At 41.2% G+C, this 24,298-nt stretch overlaps 1 protein-coding gene across 3 annotated transcripts in view; it reads right to left on the reverse strand.

The window, feature by feature from the left end:
• Positions 1 to 590: 590 nt before the first annotated feature.
• Positions 591 to 24,298, reverse strand: part of dlg5a (discs, large homolog 5a (Drosophila)) — a 48,541-nt gene continuing 24,833 nt past the window's right edge. For 2 of the 3 annotated variants that reach the window (XM_042501798.1, XM_042501797.1), the window contains exons 11-33: positions 22,981 to 23,113; positions 22,714 to 22,841; positions 22,448 to 22,623; positions 21,152 to 21,255; positions 19,838 to 19,930; positions 17,972 to 19,024; positions 16,514 to 16,634; positions 15,628 to 15,772; positions 15,156 to 15,289; positions 14,948 to 15,037; positions 13,576 to 13,744; positions 11,694 to 11,856; positions 9,968 to 10,101; positions 8,612 to 8,776; positions 8,272 to 8,455; positions 6,366 to 6,514; positions 5,466 to 5,636; positions 4,692 to 4,882; positions 4,448 to 4,591; positions 4,093 to 4,220; positions 3,756 to 3,865; positions 2,741 to 2,850; positions 591 to 2,652 (exon numbers count right to left, since the gene is read on the reverse strand). In XM_042501798.1, coding sequence (XP_042357732.1) covers positions 2,549 to 2,652; positions 2,741 to 2,850; positions 3,756 to 3,865; positions 4,093 to 4,220; positions 4,448 to 4,591; positions 4,692 to 4,882; positions 5,466 to 5,636; positions 6,366 to 6,514; positions 8,272 to 8,455; positions 8,612 to 8,776; positions 9,968 to 10,101; positions 11,694 to 11,856; positions 13,576 to 13,744; positions 14,948 to 15,037; positions 15,156 to 15,289; positions 15,628 to 15,772; positions 16,514 to 16,634; positions 17,972 to 19,024; positions 19,838 to 19,930; positions 21,152 to 21,255; positions 22,448 to 22,623; positions 22,714 to 22,841; positions 22,981 to 23,113 — 4,099 coding nt within the window. In that variant the 3' untranslated portion in view covers positions 591 to 2,548. The remainder of the gene's footprint in view (positions 2,653 to 2,740; positions 2,851 to 3,755; positions 3,866 to 4,092; positions 4,221 to 4,447; positions 4,592 to 4,691; positions 4,883 to 5,465; positions 5,637 to 6,365; positions 6,515 to 8,271; positions 8,456 to 8,611; positions 8,777 to 9,967; positions 10,102 to 11,693; positions 11,857 to 13,575; positions 13,745 to 14,947; positions 15,038 to 15,155; positions 15,290 to 15,627; positions 15,773 to 16,513; positions 16,635 to 17,971; positions 19,025 to 19,837; positions 19,931 to 21,151; positions 21,256 to 22,447; positions 22,624 to 22,713; positions 22,842 to 22,980; positions 23,114 to 24,298) is intronic. The other variant, XM_042501799.1, reaches the window with a different exon arrangement.

Consider the following 24,298-nt stretch of genomic DNA (forward strand, 5'->3'; position numbering starts at 1 on the left):
AACAAACAGACCCAATGATTTAAAGAAAAAAAAGACAAAGTTTCACATTAAATCAGTGTTTTTATAATGCTGCTCATCGCAGGTGGATTGCTAACTAAGGTGGTGGACGTGAAAATGCAAACAGCCCTATCGACAGCAATAGACTGTTTATAAAGATGGTGTCTGACTGCAGTATAGGTCATAAAGCCTGCTAGTGAACGGGACATAGGCCATACTTAAAAACACAAAGTACATGCCAAATAAATTTAGATAGTTAGATAGTTTAGATAGATAGATAGTTTCTGTCACTGAAGGTAGTTATCATCACCCTGATGTTTGTTCAAGTTTTTATGATAAGTTCAGTTTTAATTCGATTCTACAAAAAGGGGATTTTCTGCCATGATTGAGAGCTGTGACAGCCAATCTGTGTGCTGATGTTCAATTGAGCTGCTCATGATTGGTTGAACGGGTGTTTAGGCAGGAACGCCACGACAGCAGACATCACTACGGTGCAATCTCCGGCTCTGAATGACAAGGAGAAAAAATGTGTATTCAATCATTCCTTTTTCCCCCCAGTATAAGAGTAACAAAAACTCAGAGTGAGTCCATACTGTGATACAGAAAATGAGTTTTATTCTCATGTTAATGTCTCAACATACAAATCACATTCTTTTTAATAAAAGAAAAGTTCAATCAGTACCTGGCATCTAGACGCTTTCTAAAAATACAACCAACGTTGTATCCCGCTCTCGCTCTAACATACACTATCTACTCAGAAAAATAGTAACATTAAAGTTTGCTTCTGCTTACTCTTTTTAGCCCAATAGTCAAACTTGTGGACCAATTTTTCCTTTGAAAAAACTGTGCAAGAATAGATCCCTTTTTAATAATTCAAATAAGAAGTGATCCTTTTTTTCTAATTAAGAATAAAAGGCCGTCAATGAAATGTAAGGAACTGATGTGATAGATAAAAACGTGAATTAGTTACAGTAGAAATCATAGTACCTATTGGTAGTCTACTGGAAACCTCTAACAGTTACATGTTGAAGGTTAACAGATAAACAAGTGCAAAACAGAAATAAAAGGATAAAGTTGCCTTAGTGGATTTTGGCACAATAAGATACAGGATATGGTTTTTCGAGGAAGGGCAGAATATTTTTGTCAATATTTTTTGCCTCCTGAATAAAAAATACAATTAAATAACAATGAAAAGTCACTAACATTTAAACAGATCAGAGGAAAATCCTTTAAGATATTACCCTGCAAATTTTGCTTCATAGTGTCTCTTTTAATGAGTACATCGATAAGTGACTGACAACCAACCACAGAAAAACAAAAATAAATTCTTTAAAAAAAACATGCTAATACCTGCTAAGACATGACTTGACCGCCAGACGTTCCTAGGCGTATGACCTAGTGAAAATACATGTAATATATATTTATATATATTTGCTTCTTTTTTTTCAGATGTATCTGCATACTGTATATGTTATACTCTATATTGTTGTTAAATATATGTTAAAGAGATAGAATGATAGTTACACAGTGGTCTGTCTAGCCCTGGAGTGCATTCTGAGGAGTTAACCCGTTGGCCGCCGCTTCGGCCTACCCTCAAAACCTCACCATTGTCATGCGCTCTAAACTGTGCTGGTCTCAAATCAGCCCCTAAATCCTCTTTGCCACTATGGGTGAGATGATGCATTGAATCTTGGAAGAGAAACTTTCAAAAATCCTCTTCTAGCTACGTGACCAGGGGCTGGTTTCAGATCAGTCTTCTGCTCCGAAGGCACTTCCGAAAGGCCCATAAACTGTCCACATAGCCAGTTACTATAGAAACACAATGCATAGAGCAAACATCTATGTGTTTTGAGTTTTTCATGGCCGTCCCTGCTGGTAGTCAGGTTCAGTAAGACCACGGCTACATACTTCAAGAGGTTTGATGCTTTTGCGCGTTGCGAGGAATGTGATGTCTGATCCCGGCATTCCATTTCTATAGCATCGTATTCGTGCTATCAACCACAACTCAAATGAAATTGTCATTACGATTGTGAACAACAGTCTCAATGTTTTCTCTCTCTCTCGCACACTCACGCACAAACATACACAATTAGTTGTCAGTCGTCATCATATGGGTGCATAATTGTAGGGAAACCACAAAAGTCATTTGGTGCATGGGAGGGTCAGGGGGAGGCTGAACTTCATTAGTGTTGAGGTTTGGGCACACGGGGAGAGGGACACGCATTCAAGCAATATTGAACACCAATAGTCAGACTTGTCTTTTTACTGTAAACGGACGCTTACAATGCAGCATTACAAATACACCACCAGGAACCCTTAGGGAAGACTGACTGAATTTTTAACATCGAGATCCAGTGCTACTAACCTGCTCCGGAGCACATCAGAAATAAAGGAGGCTCTGATTAGAAATCAAGACAAAAATAAAAAAATATCAATAATTTACATAACTAGCTCACTGTAGTGTACCTATTGGTAGAGTGTGAAAGGGTTGATTAGTGTTTGGGGAATGGAGATGAGAGTCGCAGCTCGCTGTAGTGGTAGCTGGTCTCCTCTAGGGGCAGCCGAGGGGAGTCCACAGGACTTTACTTTGTTCTTGATCAACTATAGTTATGATCTGAGTGCAAATGTAAGGAAGGGTGCCACCTTGGACAATACCTGGAAACAAAGAGAAAGAGCTGACTGACACATAATGGGCAAATTATCTGTGTTGTTGTTGTTGTTTTTTTAAATGTTTCATACAAACCTGTGAAGAATTTGCTGTACTCTTGCTCTATCTTCTGCGCACTTTCAAATTGCTCCTTGGAATGTTTTTGAGATACTTTGTCCCGCAGATAGACCGGATCTTTCTGCTCCCTGTGAAAAAAACATGCAGAGATTCATTCAGATCTAAGCGTTTGAGATATGAATTCATCACTAGTATCCACTTATATGCCTCATATTTTGTATATTGGGTCGAATTAAGCTTACTACAGAGCTCCTAAAGTCCCAAAAGGTGATTTTGTGTGCACAAGCTAATTATCTTGTGGGGAAATCATTAATTATCTTGTGCACACAAATGATCTTTATCTATAGAGATTTTTCCATTTATCAGACGAGACATTAATATGAGCTACCATCTTAAAGTACAGGACAGACCACCTGTCTGTCCTGTACTGTCCTGAGATATGAGATTATAGTTTATAGGCCAGGTGGACTATTCGCATAGTTTATTAATGTGTCCCAGGTTTTAAAGTATATCTTAATGGGAGACACTTTAGGGGCTTAGATACTTTAGGGACTCCATAGCTTTCAATCAATCAGAGCGTCAATCGGCACTTGGGGCAGAATGCTTTTCTGAAAATACAAATTAAGTTACCTCGTGTATGTGCTGTATTGAAGTACATATTTTAAATGTGACAACCATGTCTGGTTAATCCTGGCTACACATTTACAACATACAACAAATAAGGAGTGAAGAAGGGATACAGCACTTGCACTGAGAGACTTTATTTTGAAAAGAAAGAACAAAAAAACAGGCAAGTTTCACCAGCTGTTTGGGATTATGCAAGAGTTTGAGTGGGGTGGGCTGCTTTGACAGACGCGCTAAAGGGTTCATGGTGGGATGGAGAGTGTGAAGGCTTATCCTGCTCCATCCATCCATACTCGCACACACACAGACACAGACACACAGACACACATACAGACACACAGACACACAGACAGAGTGGGGAAGCCACTGTGCCAGGACAGTGTATGTGGCACCAAGAATTGCTACTTACTTGATCTGTTTTGCGTTTTTGTAGCGGACAAAGACAACAATTGGATAAATGTGAACGCTGTGGAGCCTTTCGATGGCGTGCGGGGCGATATCGAGCAAACAGTGACAGCCCTGTATCCAAAATAGAGATCAGAACAATGTAATTCAACACACTTTTCTGAGAGACTTTGAAACAATTGACACCGTTAGGAGCAGGAATCCTGCATTTTATTTATCGATATTTAAGATAAAAACGCTGCAGCAGTGATAGCTTATCTCAAGCAGAGACTAAAGACAAATTGAAGCCACTTTATCTTTCCTGATAAAATCTCATGAAAAAGAAAAGCACTGTCTAATACCTTATCTGTTATTTCCTTTATAGAAGCAACAGTGGTAACGTCAAAATGGCCACTCCTGCGCTTGTAGTCGATGAAGAGGCAGTCTTTGACGCCCCGCTCGATGGCTTGCTGCGATGCTTTCATCACCTCTGCAAACACGACAGAAAGAGTAAAAGGGTGAAGAAAGTTGAGAGGACAAAGCAGGGATATTCCTCAAAGTTCCCACAAATTAAGTCTTTGTGTACCAATTCTGCCATTTCTACTACCCAAGCTTCTTATTAAAGATTTAAAATTACCCAAAAGTTCTTAAGAATTCAGATTAATTATTTATTCCTCTGATGAGTAAGACTGCAACATCTTGATGAGGTGAACTCACCCAGTACACATCTGCAGAACTTCCCAGGAGACTCTTTAACCAGCATCTCCTTTACGGGGTCAGTGAGCGGCCCGAGGATTAGTACCGGTCGTGGAGAGGTGCACTCCACCTTCTGGACCCGCTGGTATGCCAAGCTGACGCAGTCTGACACACAGAACACACAGATCAATCAAAAAGAAGTTTTACGTGGTGTCATTTTGATGCTTATTTTTAATATTTAACCCAAAATATCTTCTCTTCTCACCATCGAGGAAGGGGATGGAGTCCGTGCTGATGGCGTCCAGAGCCATCATCTCTTTGCTGTCTTTTGAGCTGCTGCGTTTGTGTTTCTGTTTCCTCCTGAAGAAGGATCTGCGTGCTGCTGCAGAGAGAGTTTTACTGGAGTCTTCCTTCATTTCTGTCACACTGTGTCTGCGGTAAAACTCTTGGTCCATCCTACAGCACACACACACACACACACACACACAGAAACACTAATTTAATTGAAGGCGATGCGCAAAAACAGGCTGTGTGTGCATCAGTGTTGAAAAATGAGACGTGTGTTTTTATTTTAGGGAAATTTCAGTAGATTTCAGTAGATTGTCAGAGGATTGTCTTACAGATGTCAAGAAACAATTTGTTGCGGTAAGGTTAGAGCAAAGCCTGTTTAGATTAGGCACATACTTCTGAGATTCAAGGTTGGCTGAACAAAATAATGAATCTTTATTGATTTTAGCTTTTGTTTGGGATTTATTGTTGCTGACTAATGGCTCTTCAGGGCCAAGTACAAAAACATAAAAAAGAAAACAAAAATTGTTCAGTAACATCAATGCGTGTCTGCAGAGTCACATGACAAGAGGACAACATGACCTTGCAGCAAGTGCAAAAGGACAGCCCGAAACATATGCAAGAGAAATGACATTACATATGATTCCTACATCGCAGCAGTATGGCACAGATTGTTGTCACAGCTGTTACAAACTGTCCTCCAGCTCAAAAATGTATGTGTGTGTAAGCGTGCATTGCATTCTCCACCCACATGTACTTGCTGGGGATCTGCCCCCTCTGGATCTGCTGTGCGTTCTCATCTAGCTGCCAGGCCATCCACGTCCCGAAGCTGCCCTTTGGTAAAGACTCATCCACGTAAAGGATGTCGTCCTTCTTAAAACTGAGGTCCCCCTCGGCCTCCCCCACCCGGTCGTAAAGTGCTCTGGTGAGAGGGAGAGACAAAGATAGATGGGTGGGGGGGGGGTTATGAAGAGCGGGACGAGGGAGCCGAGCAGCATAAAGTTGACGAAGTGAGAGAGCAGGTGAGGTATCAGACAAGAAAGGTGTGAAAGGAACAAGATCATGAGATAGGAGCAGGATAAGAAAGGAAGTGTAGAGAAAGTTTATCTACTGACAGTATGTTTGCCTCTTGGTGGAGCCTCGTAAGTAATTCCCGAGCAGCCTATCTGTGACAGCCAGCCGGGCTGAGTGTATTTACTGCGGATGACATCACAAGCCCACTTGCCTATATGACAAGTGACTGCGGCAGCTGCGGCAACACGCCCTGACAGACTCCCAACAATAAAACGTGACTATTTTAGAGCTTCATTTTCCGTTCATATACAGTGTGTTTCTAATGGCCTGGAACACACTGAGCACTAAAATGGATGAGGTGTTGGGTCTGCTGCGTAGCGAGTTGAGAGATTAGATAACCTAAATTTGTGGTGTGATTAGCAGCATTGCAGTCACACGCTGGATCTGGGACATAATTGGTTTGATGAAAAAGATTCCAGCTTGTCCATGGGGCGCTCCAGTGGTGGTTCTAAATTTAGCAGCATGGACAGAGATGAGGCTGCTTGGGGAAAATTAGTGTGGTCTTTTTACAGAGCTGTTACACATTACTGTGCAACAATAATCTGTGTGCATGTGTGATGTGTATTTGTGCTTTTACCTAATATAAAAGCCATCTCCTGGAACATCTTTGAGCGCGCTGAAGTCTTCTGGCCGATGCTGCACCTTCAGCGTGACCGTCTCTGCAGGCTTCAGCATCTCGACGTACACCTCTTCTGCCGTCTTATTCTTCATATTCACCGAGTTGTACTGAAAGAGAAGCGGTGAAAAGGAAACCAGGATTACAGCCCCGCGGTTGTATGCCTCCGCGAACCACTCAAATTGTAATTACATTTTACATCCATGTCCATGAAAATATGGACGCTTCAGGCATATCTTTAACCAGGCAGCTCAGCAGATCTATACAATCATCTCAGTTTCAAGATGAACGCCCAAGATTAGTCACCAACTCAGTATCTGACCAAATGCCTCCCCTTCTGTTCCTGAGTCACTGCGTTGAATAATGGCCATAAAAGCATTTTTGCAAAACACTATGATGTCACAGTGAAGCTGACCTTTGACCTTTTGGATGTAAAATGTCATCACTTCGTCATTTTATCCTAGTAGACATTTTTGTGAAATTTTGTCATAATTGTTGTATCAATTCTTATTATTGTTATGGTTAAAAAAACATATTTTGTGAGGTCACAGTGACCTTGACCTTTGATTTTCATCCACCAAGGTCTAATCCCTTAATTTGTTAGACCAAGTTGACATTTGTGCCGATTTCGACAAAAAATACCCCTCAAGAAGTTCTTGAGATATCGTGTTCAAGAAAATGGAATGGATGCAGCTCCCAGTGACCTTGACCTACGACGACAAAAATCAAATCACTTCATTCTTGAGTCCAAGAGGAACATTTGTGCCAATTTGAAGAAATTCCCTCAAAGCCTTATCAAGATAACTCATTCACGTGAATAAGACAGATGAAAGGTCACTGTGACCTTGACTTTTGACAACCAAATACTTATCGGTTCGTGGTTTAGTCCAAGTGGATGTTTGGCTCAAATTTGAAGAAATACCAGTAAGGCATTCTTTAAATGTCCCATTCAAAAGAGCGGGACGGACGGACACATGACCAGAAAACAAAATGCCTCTGGCCACAGCGATCACCAGCGCTGAGGCGTTAGAAGAGCAAGTGAACTTCACATCATGAAAAAATAAGAAACTCAGGTTAAGTAGCAGAGAAATTCGGTCTGTGTTTGCACTCATCTGTGTATCCATTTGCCGTGCCTGTGAAGGGTCCACTCGTAAACAGCTATGTTTCCTCTGAGCTTTCAGCTGTATCAAAGTGTCGCAGTATTGATTTGTGCCATGTATGAAGGAAGAAAAACAAACAGGATGGGAGATTGAAGGACAGACTGACGATGAAGCTGCACAGCAATTCAGAAAGCAGGCCCTTTGTGGCGAAGAGCTAAGTGGAAGCATGCCACGAATTGTCTGTTATGAGTTTGGGGTGCTCTGAATGGATCACCGACGTGGAGTGAGAGAGAGCGCAGACGAAGAGAAGATCAATGAGTAACAATGACAGGCAGGAAGAAAATAAATGCCAGCACCTTCACTTTAGACTCCAGCACCAGTGCTGGAGTCTAAAGTGACAATAGCACGCACAGCTTTGCAACATCTTATTGTACGAGTTTAGCATGAGAAAAACTGACACCTACAATTTTAAAATGTTTAAGAAAAATCCACACCAATTCCTTTTGTGAAATTGAATAAAATCTCCTCTTAAAAGATCTGCCTCTCTAGTTACACATCAGACCGAGTAAAAATACTTCATGTGCTTAAGTGATTGTAAATGTGACAAGCACGAACCTACATAAATCATCATATTTTTGCACAGTATGTTTGTCAGTTGCTGAAGCGTTTGTGCATTATGTGCAGTTTTTCTTACATAAATTACGAATAGGAAACAGGTTGGATGTGCAAGTGTGTTGGAGTGAAAGCAGAGTTGCACGAGTCCACACCTCCACAATGAGGTCCCCAGGAAGAAGTCCATCGGGGCCTCTGGCAGGACTGTCCTCATCCAGGCTCTCAATGTAGACGCCCCGTAGGTTCCCTCCGCAGAGTGTGACTCCCACCTCCACCCCAGGCCTGCGAACCGTCACAAGCCGAGGCTCACCCACCTTCCTGCCGCCCTCAGACGGCATTCTAGAGGACAAAAAGGAGTCAGTTAGAGTTACGGTAATGTAATGGTGTGGCATGGAGTAAAAATGTCTCTCACTTATAAAGTATCTTCTTTTTTTCTTTTTTAAAAACTTTTAAACTTAATGTTTATGTGGGTTGTAGGCGTAGCTGTAGGGTCACCTGACAAAGTTGTGGGGACTGGTGGTGGGCGTGGTCTGCTTGGAGGAAGGAGTGAGCGTGCCCTCGTCCTGTTCGCTCAGTGTATCGATGGTGGAGTGATTGTCGGGCGTGCCAGTTCCGCTCCCCTGGGGAGTCGACTGAGTGCTGACTGGCTCAAGACGGGAGCTGCACCAAGCAAAAAATATTTAAAAAATAAATAAAATCCAACATTTTGATTACTTAAACAAACTGAATTACACAAAGCCTCCGTCACTGTAGAGGTACAGTGTCAATTTACATACAATGTGCACCAAAACTTCTCCAAAAATTTTGAGTTTATAAGTTTTAAAAACAGTTACTTTCAAAACAAAAAAGCTACTTTGATACATTACGTTTCTATGCATTTTTACACATACATGTTTTTTGTTATTCTATTGTACTTAATTTTATTTAAAATGATGTCTTTATGTTTGTGCACTTGGTTTAAATATTAAGCACGAGTCAAAGTTCTTGTTAAGTGCAAATTTACATGGCATTAAGCATTTGTAATTTTTATTCTGATAAAAGCTGGCATTTTTTACTCTCAGATATCAATATCAGATGTACTTAAACTGAACTGAAATGTTTCACATGAACACGATCCTCAACCTACAATATAGTATTCAATTGATTTAATTTAATTTCCGCATTTATTGATTGATTGTTTTTTTAATACATTCATTTATTTAGTTTTACACTGTATATTTATTTATTTACTTACTTTATTATTAATTTACTCTTTTTGGGGTGGCGGGCTGGGGTGGATTACATATGTGTTAAATCTTCAGTCATCATATTGAGATTTTGTTCATATGTCTAGTTTTTTGTTTTTCTTCGTATGTTTGAGTATTTGTGCTTACATATACACATGTACTGGTGTGAGTGTATGTGTTTGTCCTTTTTTATTGTTACTAAAATCAATAAAGGCACTGTTGGGAAAAAATATCCACATCAATAGCAGTATTGGACTCAATTCTAATATAAGTTGGACTTAAGTTTGCATATTATGAGTAATTAAAGATGAACAGTTAAATAGTTAATTACATCTTTAGACATGGCAAATTGCTGCCATGGCAAACTGCTGTTCCCTTTATGTTAATTCAACAAAAAAAGTGTGGATGCAATGAAAATGTATCATCTGGCCTCACTGCTCAAAAAAAGAAAAATACCACAAATGCATTTAGAGAACACCTGGCTGTTTAAAACATTATTAATATCCATGTCATTCTTAAACTGAAACGCTTACTGGAACTGATTCAGGAATGAGCCGTGCAGCACACCTGGGACCAACCCCACACTGAACATCTATAGGCAATTCAACAAGAAACATCGTGTTACCTGGAGCGAGAGTGGTTGCCCAGCTGGTACATGTGTGGGTTGTACTGAGCCATAATGGTGATGGTGTCACACTGCTGGCCGATGATGAGGCGAGCCTGCTGCTCCGTAGCGTTTCGCAGGTTGATGCCATTATACTAATGAAGGACATAAAGTATGATCAGGGACAGAGTTTTAAGAGGGATGGGGTTACTAAAAGAACATGGCGATATGAACACAGTATGCGCCCAGTCTATTAAGGGTTTTAAGTCATTAGTAGCACTTGACGGAGAAGATTGACGGGGGGATTCATTTTACACCCATTTTCAAAGTCTTAAAAAGAGTGCATACTCTATGTTGTGTAAAGAGACCAGGCAGCCATTATTTGCATTATTTGCTGTGGTTATGTAAAACCACTAATACGTATTTATATATTTTGTTTTGTTTTATTTACCCAATGCATGCATCTCAGTCATTCATGACACATCATTATCATCTTTATCATACTGAACAGAGTTACAGAACAAGGAAATGTCATCTTGCCACCACGGAGGTAAACATCTGCCTTTATTTAATCTCTTTAAGCCTAATCTATTTGTAATGGAGGAAAAAATTAAGTGTGAACAAGATTATAATTCACGTCTAATTTAAAGGTCCAGTATGTAGGATTTTGTGGCCATATATTGGCAGAAATGGAAAATAATGTATGTTTTCTTTGGTGTATAATCAGCTAAAATTAATGTTACTACAGTACCCCAGAATTTTTTCTGGGGTACTGTAGAACTGCTTTATTCTGTAGAACTGCTTTATTCTCTGTTTTTAACTGTTTAAATCTGGCCTGTTTGTTTTGGTGAGGAAGAGACCTCTGTGGATAATTCAGCTCACATTAAAAACCTCCTGAATGTTTGGGTCTTAAGGTGCTGGGGACTTCTTCCTGGGGGCTGACCCTTCAGTGAGGTGCCAAACAGCATTGAAGAAACACTTCATTCAGTGTTTTTACTGTTTTAAATCACCTGATCCATTTGTTTTGGAGAGGAGACCTCTGCAGATAAATGTGGCTCCTGATAAAAACATCCTGAACGGTGAACACTGAAGGAATTCAAAGCGGAAAAGTTTTAGCTACTTGCATTTTGTAATCCTCACTAACAGATGCCTCTAAATCTCCCTAAATCTTACACAATATTTATTTTAAAAAATACCCCTATGTTTATAAGTTCATCTGAAATGAACTGAAAATCCATTATGTTCTTGGATCACTGTAAAAAAGTGTATATTTTTCTGGGCCAGGGACTTAGATCATGGCTAACTAATTTAACGAGCAAAGTAGGTAACTGGCAACCAAGTATCTGCAAAGTTTTCTTTTCAAAAACATCTCTTTTTACTTTTTCTTTTAACTACTCCAACTGTGCAGCATCCACAGAGCAGTAGTGTATTTGCCCTCTTGATGTGACACTGCAACAGAATTTCAGCTTGTGCAGCCATTTCATATGGAGTGAAAACACCCTTTCGGCAAATGCATTTTCAGCAGTTATTAAAAACTGGGAACTGTGACAAAACTAATGAATGCAGTCTTCCAGGAAGTTAAGCTATATGGAATAAATGTGTGGTAGGCAGCAAAATGAAATAAACATACAGTATATATTAGTAATCAATATTATACTGCTCCTGTGTTGTTGTGCTCCTCGACAGGCATTCCTATTTATGCTGCTGGAAACGGTAACCTTTCCAACACACAGTAGGCTGTTCATACCTCCAGTAATTGGTCTCCATACTCCAATCCTGCCTGGTGAGCGATGCTACCTCCAGTAACTTTAGAGACAAAGATCCCTCCGTTCTCCCCACTGACGATGGAGATGCCCAGAGGCTCTGCACCTTTGTGCACAATGACATTGCGTGGTTCCTCCAAGTATGGCCTGGTGGGGAAGAGGAAAGTGTATAAATGAACAGCATCTGAGAAAAGCAGTTGCAGGCTGCCACACAGGAGCACTCTGAGAGGGAGAGGTGCTGTCACAGTTGGACAGACCAGTTATTTACAGCTCTGGAGAGTTGCTTGCTACCTTGGCTTTTCCTCTTGTCATACAAAACCATATCTGGTCCAAAATATAAACACTATCAATAAAGAATTTTTGAGGCCGAGCTTACATTTCCCCCCAGGCCTGTAAATTGAGCATCACTCCAAAACGCCACTTTAGGTCTGGATTACAGAGGAACAGGGACAGGTTTGGAGTGAAGACACACTGTGTGCAACATCATAACACAGGCAAATGAAACCCTTTCACATGAAGGAGATTTGCATGAAATTTCTGTGTCTTAATTACAAGTTGGCTTTGGACATGGCATACAGTTCCATGTAGGCAGGTAAGAGGAATGGATTAGCAGCCAGAGACAGGGGCAAACAGAGTGGTGGTGTACAAACAAGACCATGACCCAGAAGCTCAAGGCTGAATAATAATACCGTTGCATAACATATATACTGTGGAATAAAAAGGTGACTTGACTTAGGGCCAAAATACAAACATGCATGTTGACCACGTCGTCATCATGGGGCATGGACACCGCATGCAATATCTGAGATTCAAGTGGGTTTTTTCGACATGGAGGGAGGCAAGTGCAGACATGTAAACACTGAACCTTTGAAGTTCAGCAAGTGTAGCTAATCATGTCTATTTTTTTGGTTTCCTTAGGCACTAATATTGAGGCATGCAAAGAGCTTGCAATCTGAATATTAAACCACGCTCTTGTGGAGGGTAGAAAACATCACAATTCTTCTTCTGCATCCCATAAACTGCACAAGACTATTCTGTTTCTCTCTGTTTTCTGCTAATCAGCTGCACTGAAGCATGTGCACGATGTGAACTCGAGGGTGTGGGTGTGGGGGTGGGGGGGGCATTCCCTTGTTTGTAGCACTATAAGGGAGAACGAACCTGAGGCTCCTGAGAGAGGAGAACCTCGGCCTTGCAGCCAGAGGAATCCTTAGAAAAGATCTGTTACGGTAAAGAGATCTGGAAGGTTGCAGAGAGGCGGGAGGAAGATAAAGAGCAGAATGGAGGACAGATATCATACAAAGACAGTAACAGCGTAAAAGACTGAGAGGTGCCAGCAATGCAAAATGGGACAGAAATATTGGAAGAAAGAAAGAAAGAGATAAAATCCCAACACATCTGCTTCTTTTTTTTGGAAACAGCAAGAGGCTTCCATAAAATTATTGAGAGTATTAATCGGATTTCAATCTGAATTTCAATGTGGGATTGCACAGCTCGGACCAGGATAGACCTGTTGCTTGGCAACGCCTTTTGAAATAGCCTAAGAGGATCCCTGAGGGCAGACGTAGGCCATATCCTACCTGCTTCTGAAGTGATCCTGATAATCACACTCTCCATCAGTTACCCAACAGCTACACCATGTGCAGAGCCCTTTTCTCAGTATCACAGTCCTAAAGCACAGCTGCACTGATCAACTAGACACCAATAACAATCATCTCATTAATATTCTGAACAAGTCATCTGTGATCTGTCAACTTCCAATTTGCCAATGTAAATTTTCCAGTCAGCACCGTCACACTGGTGCACACGTCATCCAACTGGGCAGTTATTTTCTGGTGTACTGCTTCTCAATATTCGTTTCTCTCATACCTGTCTTTCCTGCGCTCCCCTATTGGCACAGGGCTGACCGAGATCCGAGGTAAAGTGGAAATGGAGCCTTGTGATTGGCTGCTGGCAAACGAGGAAGTCTCCAGATTGAGTGGTGATTGTGGAGGTGTGATGAGACTGGGACTGCTACACTCAGAGTGCGAGAGGGAGCCTGGATTTAGGAGAGGAGGAGCAGAATAGGACTGAATGAGGGTGTGTGCATTTTAAAAGGACATCTCACATTCAGAATCAGATTTCTATAAATTGTCGTTGTGTGTTGTGTGGAGAGCACTGTGTTATTAAGTTATAAAATAAATAAAAAATCTATTTTAAAAAAGGAAATATTACTGAGCTCCCTGTCAGCAATTTGTAGCTTATCTTTCTCTCTGAACACTATCTGTGCACTCAGGATGCACATTAACGTTGTGTGCAGAGGAGATAAAAGTGTCAGAATCTGATGGTAACCAAAAGGTTAAAAAGACTGAAAGGTTCAAACTAGGGCTGCATCTAATATTTCATTATCGATTAATCCACCAATAATGCTCATCACGATTTTTCAGAGCCCAAACTAACATCTTCAAGTTGTTTTTTTTCCAAGCCTTAGATTTAAGAGGCTTTAACCAGCAACTGTTTGACACTTTTGCTTGAAAAGTGACCACAATTAATAATCGATATTCACAGAACAAATAATAAGAGTCAAATAATTTTATTTAAACTGACTCATCGATTAATCAGCTAAATGTTGCAGCTCTTGATCACACATGCTGACAAACTGCACACACTGATGATCAAAAATGTACAATTCAGGTGTCTCAACGAGATTACCACATAGAAGTTTGACATTTAAGGTTTTTCTGGTGGCGAGAAACCTCAATTTAAAACTTTATAAAGACAATGATCTTATAACTCAGTGAGACTGATTGAGTTAAACCATGTTGAATTAAAAAGAAGTAAATAAGACTAGACCTATAGCCGCAACTGTGCAGCTTGATTGATGGGGTTTTAAAGTGTTTTATCCCTTTAAAATCAGAGCAAATTAGTAAGTAATAATAATAAAATAATAATAAAAATAAGATACATAAAAAAAAAAAAATACAAAAAGGCAAAAAAATGACTTTAAGAAAGTGTGAAAAATAAAATAAAATTAAAAAATGTATAACAAATTTTAAATATAATATCATAAAATCATTTTCTGGAGAATGTTTCCTTTTCTTGGATAATATCTACTAATCTCGCCTTTTTCCCATTATTTTAAAAGAAATTAAAACATCTTTATGCAGGTGTCATCAGCTTAAATGCATGTGAAAGGTGTCTGAACATAGCACAACAAAACTGATGTCTAAACGGTTAAAACTCGTAGTGGTGAGCGCAGTACCTCTGTCCGACCCCAGCATGGAGCGAGGGTAGCGGGGAGTGGAAGGGATTTTGATCCTCTCTGTGCGGTACTGGACATTATTGGAAGAACCTGGCAGAGGGATGAGATGATACAAGAATGAATGCTGTGACATAATATCCAAAACGAAAAAGGGCACCGAGTCTGTGACCTTTACGTGTGTGTGTGCGTGCATGAGTGTCGGACTGACCGAGCCGTGCGCTGGAGGGCAGTGAGTTTGTACCGTGTGAAGCTCTGCTGCTGCGTGAGGACGAGGATTCAGAGTAGTCACTCGTGCGTTTTTGCTGGCTCAGGTCCAGGCTCAGACGACCCTGGTGTTGTGGGCTACAGAAAAAAAAAAAAGCCTTAGGAAACACTCATAAAGTTATGCATGCAACGCTGATACAATTGTTTGAACATTTAAGATATTTTACGGTTCAGGGTTAATTAAACTGATGGGCTGAGCTAAATCACAACTACACAATATTAAAATGGAAGCAACGGTAGGAAATTCTTTACTGCTCTAACCCAAATTCAATTATGTGACTTTGCCTTTAGGAAATACGCTAATTATGAAGTATTAGTCATCATAACAGAAACCCAGCAGAAACACTGAACCGACAATTTAAGAGCCTGTGAGGTTTTAAGGGTCAAAGAAACGGTGAGTGTGAAAAGGAGGTAACCTGGTGTGGGTGTGCTGGTGACATATCTGCGAGGCGACAGATGGACAGTTGCTGGTGTGAACCCGGTGACTGCGCACCGTGTACACTGGATTCCTCATCACGGCCGTCACAGCGGGGCAAGGAGCCAGACCCCGGTGGGCTGAATCTGACATGAGTAAAACACACACGCAATGTTAAAGAGGGGGGGAATAGAGAACCCCAGTAATGAGTCCTAAAACACTGAAAGTAATTAGTGTTTCCTCCGGTTCCCTCGTCTCAAAGTCAGTGGGTTTTTTGAATGGGTTTTTGGTTAGAAGCCTGAAATGAGGTCTGTGGTTAACACAAGCTGAAGAGGCTTTCATTTTTTGTTCTAAGACATACATGAAATCAGAAAATACCCCACTTGTGAACTTTAAAGCTTTTACGTCTTAAAAAAGGGGACTGCTAACAAGCGCCTAAATGGGACTACAGAACGTCATCACATCAAGGCGTGCCACACACGCTTTACAGCCTCGTAAAGGAAGCATAGTCAAGTTCCACATTTCACACACATTTTCATACACAAGATTACAACAACAGCTACAGAATATAAATTTGTCCTTATGTTAAATGGGCATTATCCAAAGAAAAGAAATACTGTAACTAATTCATACACATAACAAAATTCGTTCAAAAATTTTATTATTTTGTTGAACAAAATGTATAATAAACGTGTTTACCACAAAGCTTATTTTCTGCAATAATGCAAAATCCAAAGGAAAAATCCCACAGGCTTTTTGACGAGGGAACCTGGATGATGTTAGCTTGCGGGTTAGCCTACAGAAAAATGCCATCCCTGCAGCACTCTATGTATGATTATGGTGAGATTATGTAAGCGTGTGTTTATGTAAACATTTGAGAAACTCACTAGGAGGTAGGGTGCCATTGTAGACTGTGGGGACGAAGCCGACGCTGTGCCTGTGGGAGCGGCTGGGGGAGGAACGCAGCATGTCTCTGGGCTCTGGTGAATGCTCATCGTTAGAGTAGCTCTGTGATGAATGACAGAAACAAACGGTTATCACTCTCCCTGTAGGGTAACAAAACACTATTAAGTCTTGGGAGAAATCCTCTACCCTTTGCTGGAGACACGTACCATATGAGAAAAATGACAGCGTGAACATCCCACAACAGTAAAATGAACATTTATCCCCACTGCGTTCTCCTGTGTGCTTCGAGGCCTGAAGAGGTAGCCAGGCATGGTTGTCTGAGCCCCAGGCACTGACTCAGCTCCTGGGTTGGGTAGCTGTTCCAGTGCAGAAGCATCAATCACTCCGACACGCTGGCTAAGAGGCAAGTCCCAGAGGCATAACTCTGACGGGGCTGTAAATTCTATTACAAAATGGACGCTTTGGCCCACTGGGATGATTTGAAATGTTGGTCTCATTCATTTTGAATTCAAACAATTCTCAGATGTGTTATTTTTTCATCTCTACGAAGCTGTTTGGAAATGCCTCTAAGCAAACTGCCTTGAATTTATACAGGGGTCAAAGGAAACTTTCAGAAGTAAGATTATCAATCCATTTTTTTAGGCCTTAAAGGAAAACCGGATACCCCAAATGACCATTTGTATTTATGTTGTTTACCCCACATTTGGGTTTTTTTCCACGTGCCTCCATGGTGAACCAATAATTCAAAAATGGAGGAAATTCTTGCTGAATTAAAGTCATAAGATCTGCAGCAAAACTATATCAAAACATCTGTTTACAAATTCTCACACAACTCGTGCAGTATGAACAAAAACTCATCATTTATCAATGTCATAGGCTCCGTATCTCTAAAACTGACGCCCCTTTGTGACGGGAAACTGAACAGGGAGTGAAACTTGTCTATGCTCTCTTTTAATTTATTTAAATCTAAAATACACAAAATGACAAAAAACAAAAAGCAAAAACACTTTATAGTGCAGTGAGAGGCAAAAATCCAAATGGGCTTAAATTGAAGCCTCCACCTCAAAAAGGTTGTTTAAAAAACAGCAGTTAATGGTCTTTTTGGCATCATTTATACCCTTTCAAAGAGGAAAAGTTTTTCACCAGGTGGGAAATGCCATTCCAATCTGGCACTGACTTCAGCTTTACCTCACTGAACACAGGAGCTGCTGGTCTACTGCTGTCGTGATTAGTTGTTTTAAAGGGTTGGTTTGGATTCACTAAAGTCTTACAACAACACAAGCAAACCACAGTTCGAGGCAGCAGTGGACCAGCAGCTCCCATGTTCAGCGAGGTAAAATCGCTGTTTTGGTTAATGGAGTCTGGCTTGAAGAGAGCATAGATACGTTTCTGAAAGGCCCGTCTGTTTTGTGAAGCACTGAGCATACAACTGGACTCACTTGGAAGGAGGGAAGTGTGATGGTCTGTGGGGTCATCCTACGTCGAAGGGCGGGGGCAGATTTAGGACGTGGCCTCTTCACCTCTGGCTCCTCCCCTCTGGTTCGGCCGATGTCCTCGTCACATGACTTCCTCGAGGTCAGGACCTTGCCGTCCAAGAAATAGTGGTTTCCATTCCTGTCTCTTTCACGCTCGCTCCTCTCCCTGCTCTCTCCTGCTGCCATGGAGGCGGCAGCCTCTCCCTTGCCGTCAGAGGTGATGGTGCAGTCAGACGCAGAGCTGCTTTGATGTTTGTGTTTGAACTTAAAGGAGTCGCTGCGAGTGGGTGGGGTTGGAGGGGTTGGAGTCGGGGTGGATGAGGAGGAGAGGGAATCTGTCTTCGAAGGCTGTGGGGAGTGGGAAGCTGCAGCAGCGGCAGCTACTGCTGCAATCTGATTGGCTGCCATGTACTCCATCTTAGAGGAAGGGGTTTCGGGGCGTTTGAAAGTGTCTGGGTCGAAGATGGACTTCCTCTGTTTGGGTGATTTGTAGATGGAGAGCTGGGCTGCGGCTGTGACTGGACTGGTGTTATCTGGTGCAACCGACATACTTCCCACCATCATCTTGGGCCAAGTGCCCCCACTGTGCTTCTTCTCCAGCGCCGTCTCCATTGGGATGCAGTCCGAGGCAGAGACAGGGTCAAAGGGCAACGAGGAGGGAGCCTTTGTGTAGGGACAGCACTCTTGGAAAGCACTGGGTCCGTAGCGGCCAGTGCCCAGGTCAGAGGCCGGCCGAAGGCCAGTGGCGTGGAGGGAACCTGTGGAGAACGGCTTGCTGATGTCGCTGTACACCTCATCGGTTTCACCTCTGACCTTCCTCCTCTCCCCAGAGATGCTACTTGTGCTGGTGCTCCCAACGTCGGGGCAGAAGATGTCGGTCTGTGTTGAGCTGTTGTGTTTGAGGTTTCGGCTGTTCCGGGAGTGAATCTCAGACAGGTGAATGCGCCCGTTGGACTTCTCGGAGGACTCTCGCAGACTCTCAAAGATGTTCTGGCCTGACGTGCTGTGAGGGAAGAACTGCAGGAAGGACAGATGAAGGACTGTTGTCATACACTAACAAATTATTTGGTAATGCATCAGATAATCCATTTTTTTACAAATGACAGAGATAAAGGTTGTGAAACTGCGACGTAGGGCATAAACTACATAAACCGCTACATGGTTGTATGCCTCTGGGCACCAGTTAAGTTGCACTTACAGTTTACATCTATGTCTGTGAAAACATGGATGCTTCACACACATCTTTCCACCGACAGCACAGAAGATCTATACAATCCGCACAATTTCAAGGTGGGCACCCAAGATTAGTCATCAATTCAGTGTCTGGCCAAGTGTCTCCCCTTTTTATTTCTGACCTGTGATCTTGAATAATGGCAAGAAAAGTGTTTTTGCATACCATTATGATCGCACAGCTGACCTTTGACCTCTGACATTTGTGTGAAAGTCACACAAATGTCACTGTGACCTTTGACCACCAGATTTTAATTGAGTTCATTCTTCAGTCCAAGTGGACGTTTGTGTCAAGTTCCCTCAAGGTGTTCATGAGATAATGCATTGACATGAATGAAATGGATGCAAGGTCACAGTGACCTTGAACTTTGACCCCCCCCCCCCCAAAAAAAATCAGTTCATCCTTGAGTCCAACTGGATGTTTGTGCTAAATTTGAAGACATTTCCTCAAGATGTTCTTTAGACATTACGTTCACAAGAATGCTCCGGATGGACAGACAGATAACCCAAAAACATAATAAAAAGTAGACAGAAAGATCTTGATTTTCGGCATGGGTGAAGTAGAAAAGTAGCTCAGAAAGAGAGATGAGTGTGGCCCACCTTCATGAGAGAGAGGCTAAGAGAGTCCCTGCAGCTCCTCAACAGAGCCTCACACTCTGTCACAGATTTGTTATCCAGAGCAATGCCGTTTATCTGGGGAGTAGAGAAAAGACAGCGGAAATAAGGACAGGTCCTTCAACACTGAAGCAATTCATGTTCCTTTTATATTTCTCTAAGGAGAGTGTTTGCGTTTTATTGGCAGTGTTATTAAAATAGACACACATCAGCAAACACATACAGGTGACATATCTCCTGAACATTAGATTGCCTGGGGCCTGAGATGCATCTCGCCGCTGCGGTGAGGAAACCACAAGAAATCTAGGCCAGCACATTTTTAGTCTGAAGAACCCTCACACTGCAATCTGCACATTTTCATCACAATGGGCTTGACTTGAGAGGATTTTTTTTTTTAACGGTCAGAAATATTAGAGAGAAAAGTCGGTAATAAGTTATGGCTGAGATTTATTATGTAACAAGTTCAGGAAAAGCTTTCTGCTTTAACTTAGAACAAATCGGACACATTTTATCAAGCGTCTCTGAGCTCACCTCTGAGCCAGAGTTCAGCTGGTGACATTCAATTGCATCCAATGCATATTTAATTGCAGATTCAGCACTCTGGACTCTTTTTTTGTTTTTTTTTTTGCAAACACGCTTAAGCATTTAATAAGTTATATATAACCTGATACACTAATGTGATTAACATTCCCAAGGGCATGTTAAAATACGATACTCTTGCACGATTAAGATCTCTTAACGCATCATCTGTACTTACCATTGCTAATTGTAGTTGCAGCTGAGCTATCATCTAGCATATCACTTCCCTGGCTACATGGAGGAGACGGCTGTGCCACTAAATGCTGAACAAAGAGATTTAAGTGCTCTGCGACTTAAAGGTAGTGCACAGGTTTCATGCTCAAGTTAAAACTGACAGGGGAGTTATGCTAATCTTAAGAGACAGGGTCATTTCTCGAAGATAAGAGAAGGGGATGCATAGTTCCATTTCTGTCACTTGTCTTTTCTCTTGCACTTGCTCAAGTGTGAGTATACTGCAGCTGTGTGAGTGTGTGAGGACAGCTCCACCTAGCCCTGTAGAGCTGCAAGTTTTTGAGGACTTAATCAAAGCAGGAGAATTTCCTCTTACTTCACATCCTCGACCAAATCCCACCTTATCTGGGTTTGGAGCGCGGATGCTGGAATGGAACGAGGCCTGGATTAGAGAGCCAAAGGTAACCTGTGCGAGCTGTTCAGTAGATGTGGGAAAGGAGTATAAAAAAAAATAATAAAAGGATTTTATAGAAGCGAAGAAAGACTCACAGCAATCAGTCTGTCTCCAACTGTGAGAGAGCCTTCCCTGGCCGCTGGACTGCCCTGGACGAGGGCAGTGACAAACACACCGCTCTCCAGACCGATACCACTGTCTAAGACACAGAAGCAGAAAATGGGGTTAAAAACAAGAAAACATGAAAAGAAACTGAAGCATAAACAGTCAATAAAGCATAGTAATGAGACGAGACAAAGCAAGCTATGGAAATTAGCACTCTGGGGTGCACAAACAAGGAATGATTTAATGAAATATTAGCTCTAATCAGAGTTCAGAAAAACTAGTTTTAAAATGACTAAATAGAGATTTAAAACTAAGCAGAGTTCTGTTGCACAATTAAAAATAAATCTCCCTTTAGTTAATCCACGTTTATTGACATAAACCAAAATTAAAAGAGTTTAATCAAACGGTATAATCAATATGGAGATGCGTGCATAGCTTTTTCCCCCTGCAGTTTATTTTGTTGTTTGCTCAGTGCTATTTTTGTGTTACGAATTTGACAAGAAACTGTGAAATGAATTTACTTATATTCTGTTATTTATGACTGTTTTATTTGATGTGCCTCTGTTTTATTTATTATCTTTGCAAAGCACTTCTTGTCAGTGTCCGTTGTTTTTAAATGTGCTTTATAAATAAATAAGACTTGGATTGAATTAAAATAAAATAAATACAAACATACATACATAAATACATAATCACATAAATGTACATGCTGCATGGCTATTAAAAGGGGTGTGGGGGCTAATATGTCAGTTAGTTATCCTAGTATTACTTATTATGTCTCGGCAGAGAAACTGTAATTTCTCCTCCTTCGAGAAAAAACTTGTTGACAAACTTAATGGGCTAATATAGCCAAATAGAGGATAATAAATAGACACACACGGGAAAAAAAGGGGATTGCCTGGCAACAACTAGCAGATTGTTTCAACAGAAAACAAGAGACAAATTCAGCAGCATCATACTATTCAATAGGGTCGAGTTTGTCTCTTAAATCCAAGGAACTCGATTATTTTGCTCAATCCATCTCAAAAATGCAGCCATTATAAAAGTCAAACCTCCTCAAGTGCATGTCTAAAGTTAAGACTATATCACATGACTTTAAAGTGTTGGTGCAACAGAATTCAATTTAATCTAGGTTAAGAATCAAAACTAAACTGAACTTTAAGGGGAGGTTTAAATGTAATATTTCTTAATTTAAAACTAGTTTCAGAATGTGGTGCTTCGTGATTTAAAGATAAACTATTGGGTTTAAAAATGAGTCCCCGTTGGTGCAAACCAGCCTAAAATACCTTTGTGTCCCACGAGGTTGATGTGGACAGGAGTGACGAGCCGTCCTCCCAGAGACTTCCTTCTTCGTACCACCATGTTGATCAACCCTCCCCCGTTAAGGACAGCCTTCACTACCTGCTTCCTGTCCTTATTGGTCAGGTCCATGTCATTAATCTTTAGCAACCAATCATTCACTCTGGAAACACAAGAGGAGGGGTGATGAGGCGTTAAATAAACTGTTAGTCCAGAAAAGGACGAAAGGACAGCTTCATGAGGCGACTCATACCTTAACCTTCCGTCTGCGATACTTCCTTTGTCCACCCTTGTAACAAATATCCCACAATCTCCTGGTAAATACGGATCATTTACCCCCTCAGCGATATCAAACCCAAGTGCCTTTAAATCCATGTCGTCCTGTAAAAGGAATTAATAAAAATGTCATTTTAACAAACTTATTATAATAACATCTAGTTTTTAGCACTCGACTTGCTCTCAGGAGAGCGAGCGTTTCACCGAATCATTCTCAGTAATGAGAGCTGAGCAGTGCTCTTACCCTGTCTTTCTCAAACTCCACTACCTCCGTCTCCCACTCCAGGGAGTCTGTGTCGATGGCTGAGTCGTGAGAGCTGTGGGCCATTAGCTGACAGAAGCGAGCCTCCTTCTCCAGCTGGCTCTCCATCTTCTCCCTTAACAGAGGAGGACATCGCACAAGAAGTCAAAGGTCAGTCACTTGAGGACGGATGGGCAGAGACAGCAGAGAGAGAGAATCACACACAACCAGCCTGTACACTGGAAAAATTTCCTTTAACCAAAAGCGTACTGTTTTTCATGACAGTGTGGATCACTGTGGATAGGGGTGGGCAATATGACCCTAAAACAACATCACAATATATATTTTCATTTTTGCAATGACAATATTCTTAATGATGACATAATACTGAAAAATATTAAGATATTTTATTAGTAATTACATTAACATCCAATTGCAAAAAAAAAGTGACAGAAATGTGACAGTTTGCCTTCAGATATTCATTAAATAATGAACAAAAAAATATCATTAACAATTATTAACAATAACCGGTAGCAAATTTGCTCTCAGCAATGCTTGTTGTTGCCATGGGTAATAATAAGTTTGAATTTTGCCTTTATCACAATATTTTTTTTCTTATCATATTAAAAATCATACCACTATTATAATGAACGCTATGATATGGAACACCCTTAATTGTGGGTGCAGATATTTAGAAAGTATACATATTTTGACCTTTTTATGTGGAATTAGGCTCAAACTTCTCAAAACATTTTTTGCGTCCTCTCACATGAGCAAACACCTTTCGTTTAGAGGTTCAGGGAATCAAATCTATCTTTGCTCATAATAAAACTAAAAGTAGAAAGCACACAATGCCTAACTGTCAGTAAGATATATGGTGTCCTACTGAGGCATGCCTTGAGGGTAGCTGTGACATTAAAACCCCAATCTTACATTGTTCTTTTCAGAGGATAGAGAAACAAACTCTCAAAGTCACTGCATGCTCCATACTGTGCTTTGACTCAAAAACTGGCTGTCATACTGACTTCAGCCAGCAGAGGGAGCTTTTACATGCAATATAAACATGCAGGGAGGGTCAGTGAGGAACCAAATGTGTATGTGTGTCCAAAACACTGCCGCTTTTTGGGATTACACTTTTAATCTGGGCGTGTGGAAACGGTGCCAGACAAACAGCTCCATGATGTCTCCGAAGGCAGAATATCACAGTTTATGCCCGGCCACACAATGAGTACAACAGCTTATAGAGACAAAGAAACACCAAGTTTGGCTGCATAGAGGAAATACTCTGTGCTGGCTCAAATGCAGGAGGATTTTTCATGCA

This window comes from Plectropomus leopardus, chromosome 15 (genome assembly GCF_008729295.1).
Source record: "Plectropomus leopardus isolate mb chromosome 15, YSFRI_Pleo_2.0, whole genome shotgun sequence".
Classification (NCBI taxonomy): domain Eukaryota; kingdom Metazoa; phylum Chordata; class Actinopteri; order Perciformes; family Serranidae; genus Plectropomus; species Plectropomus leopardus.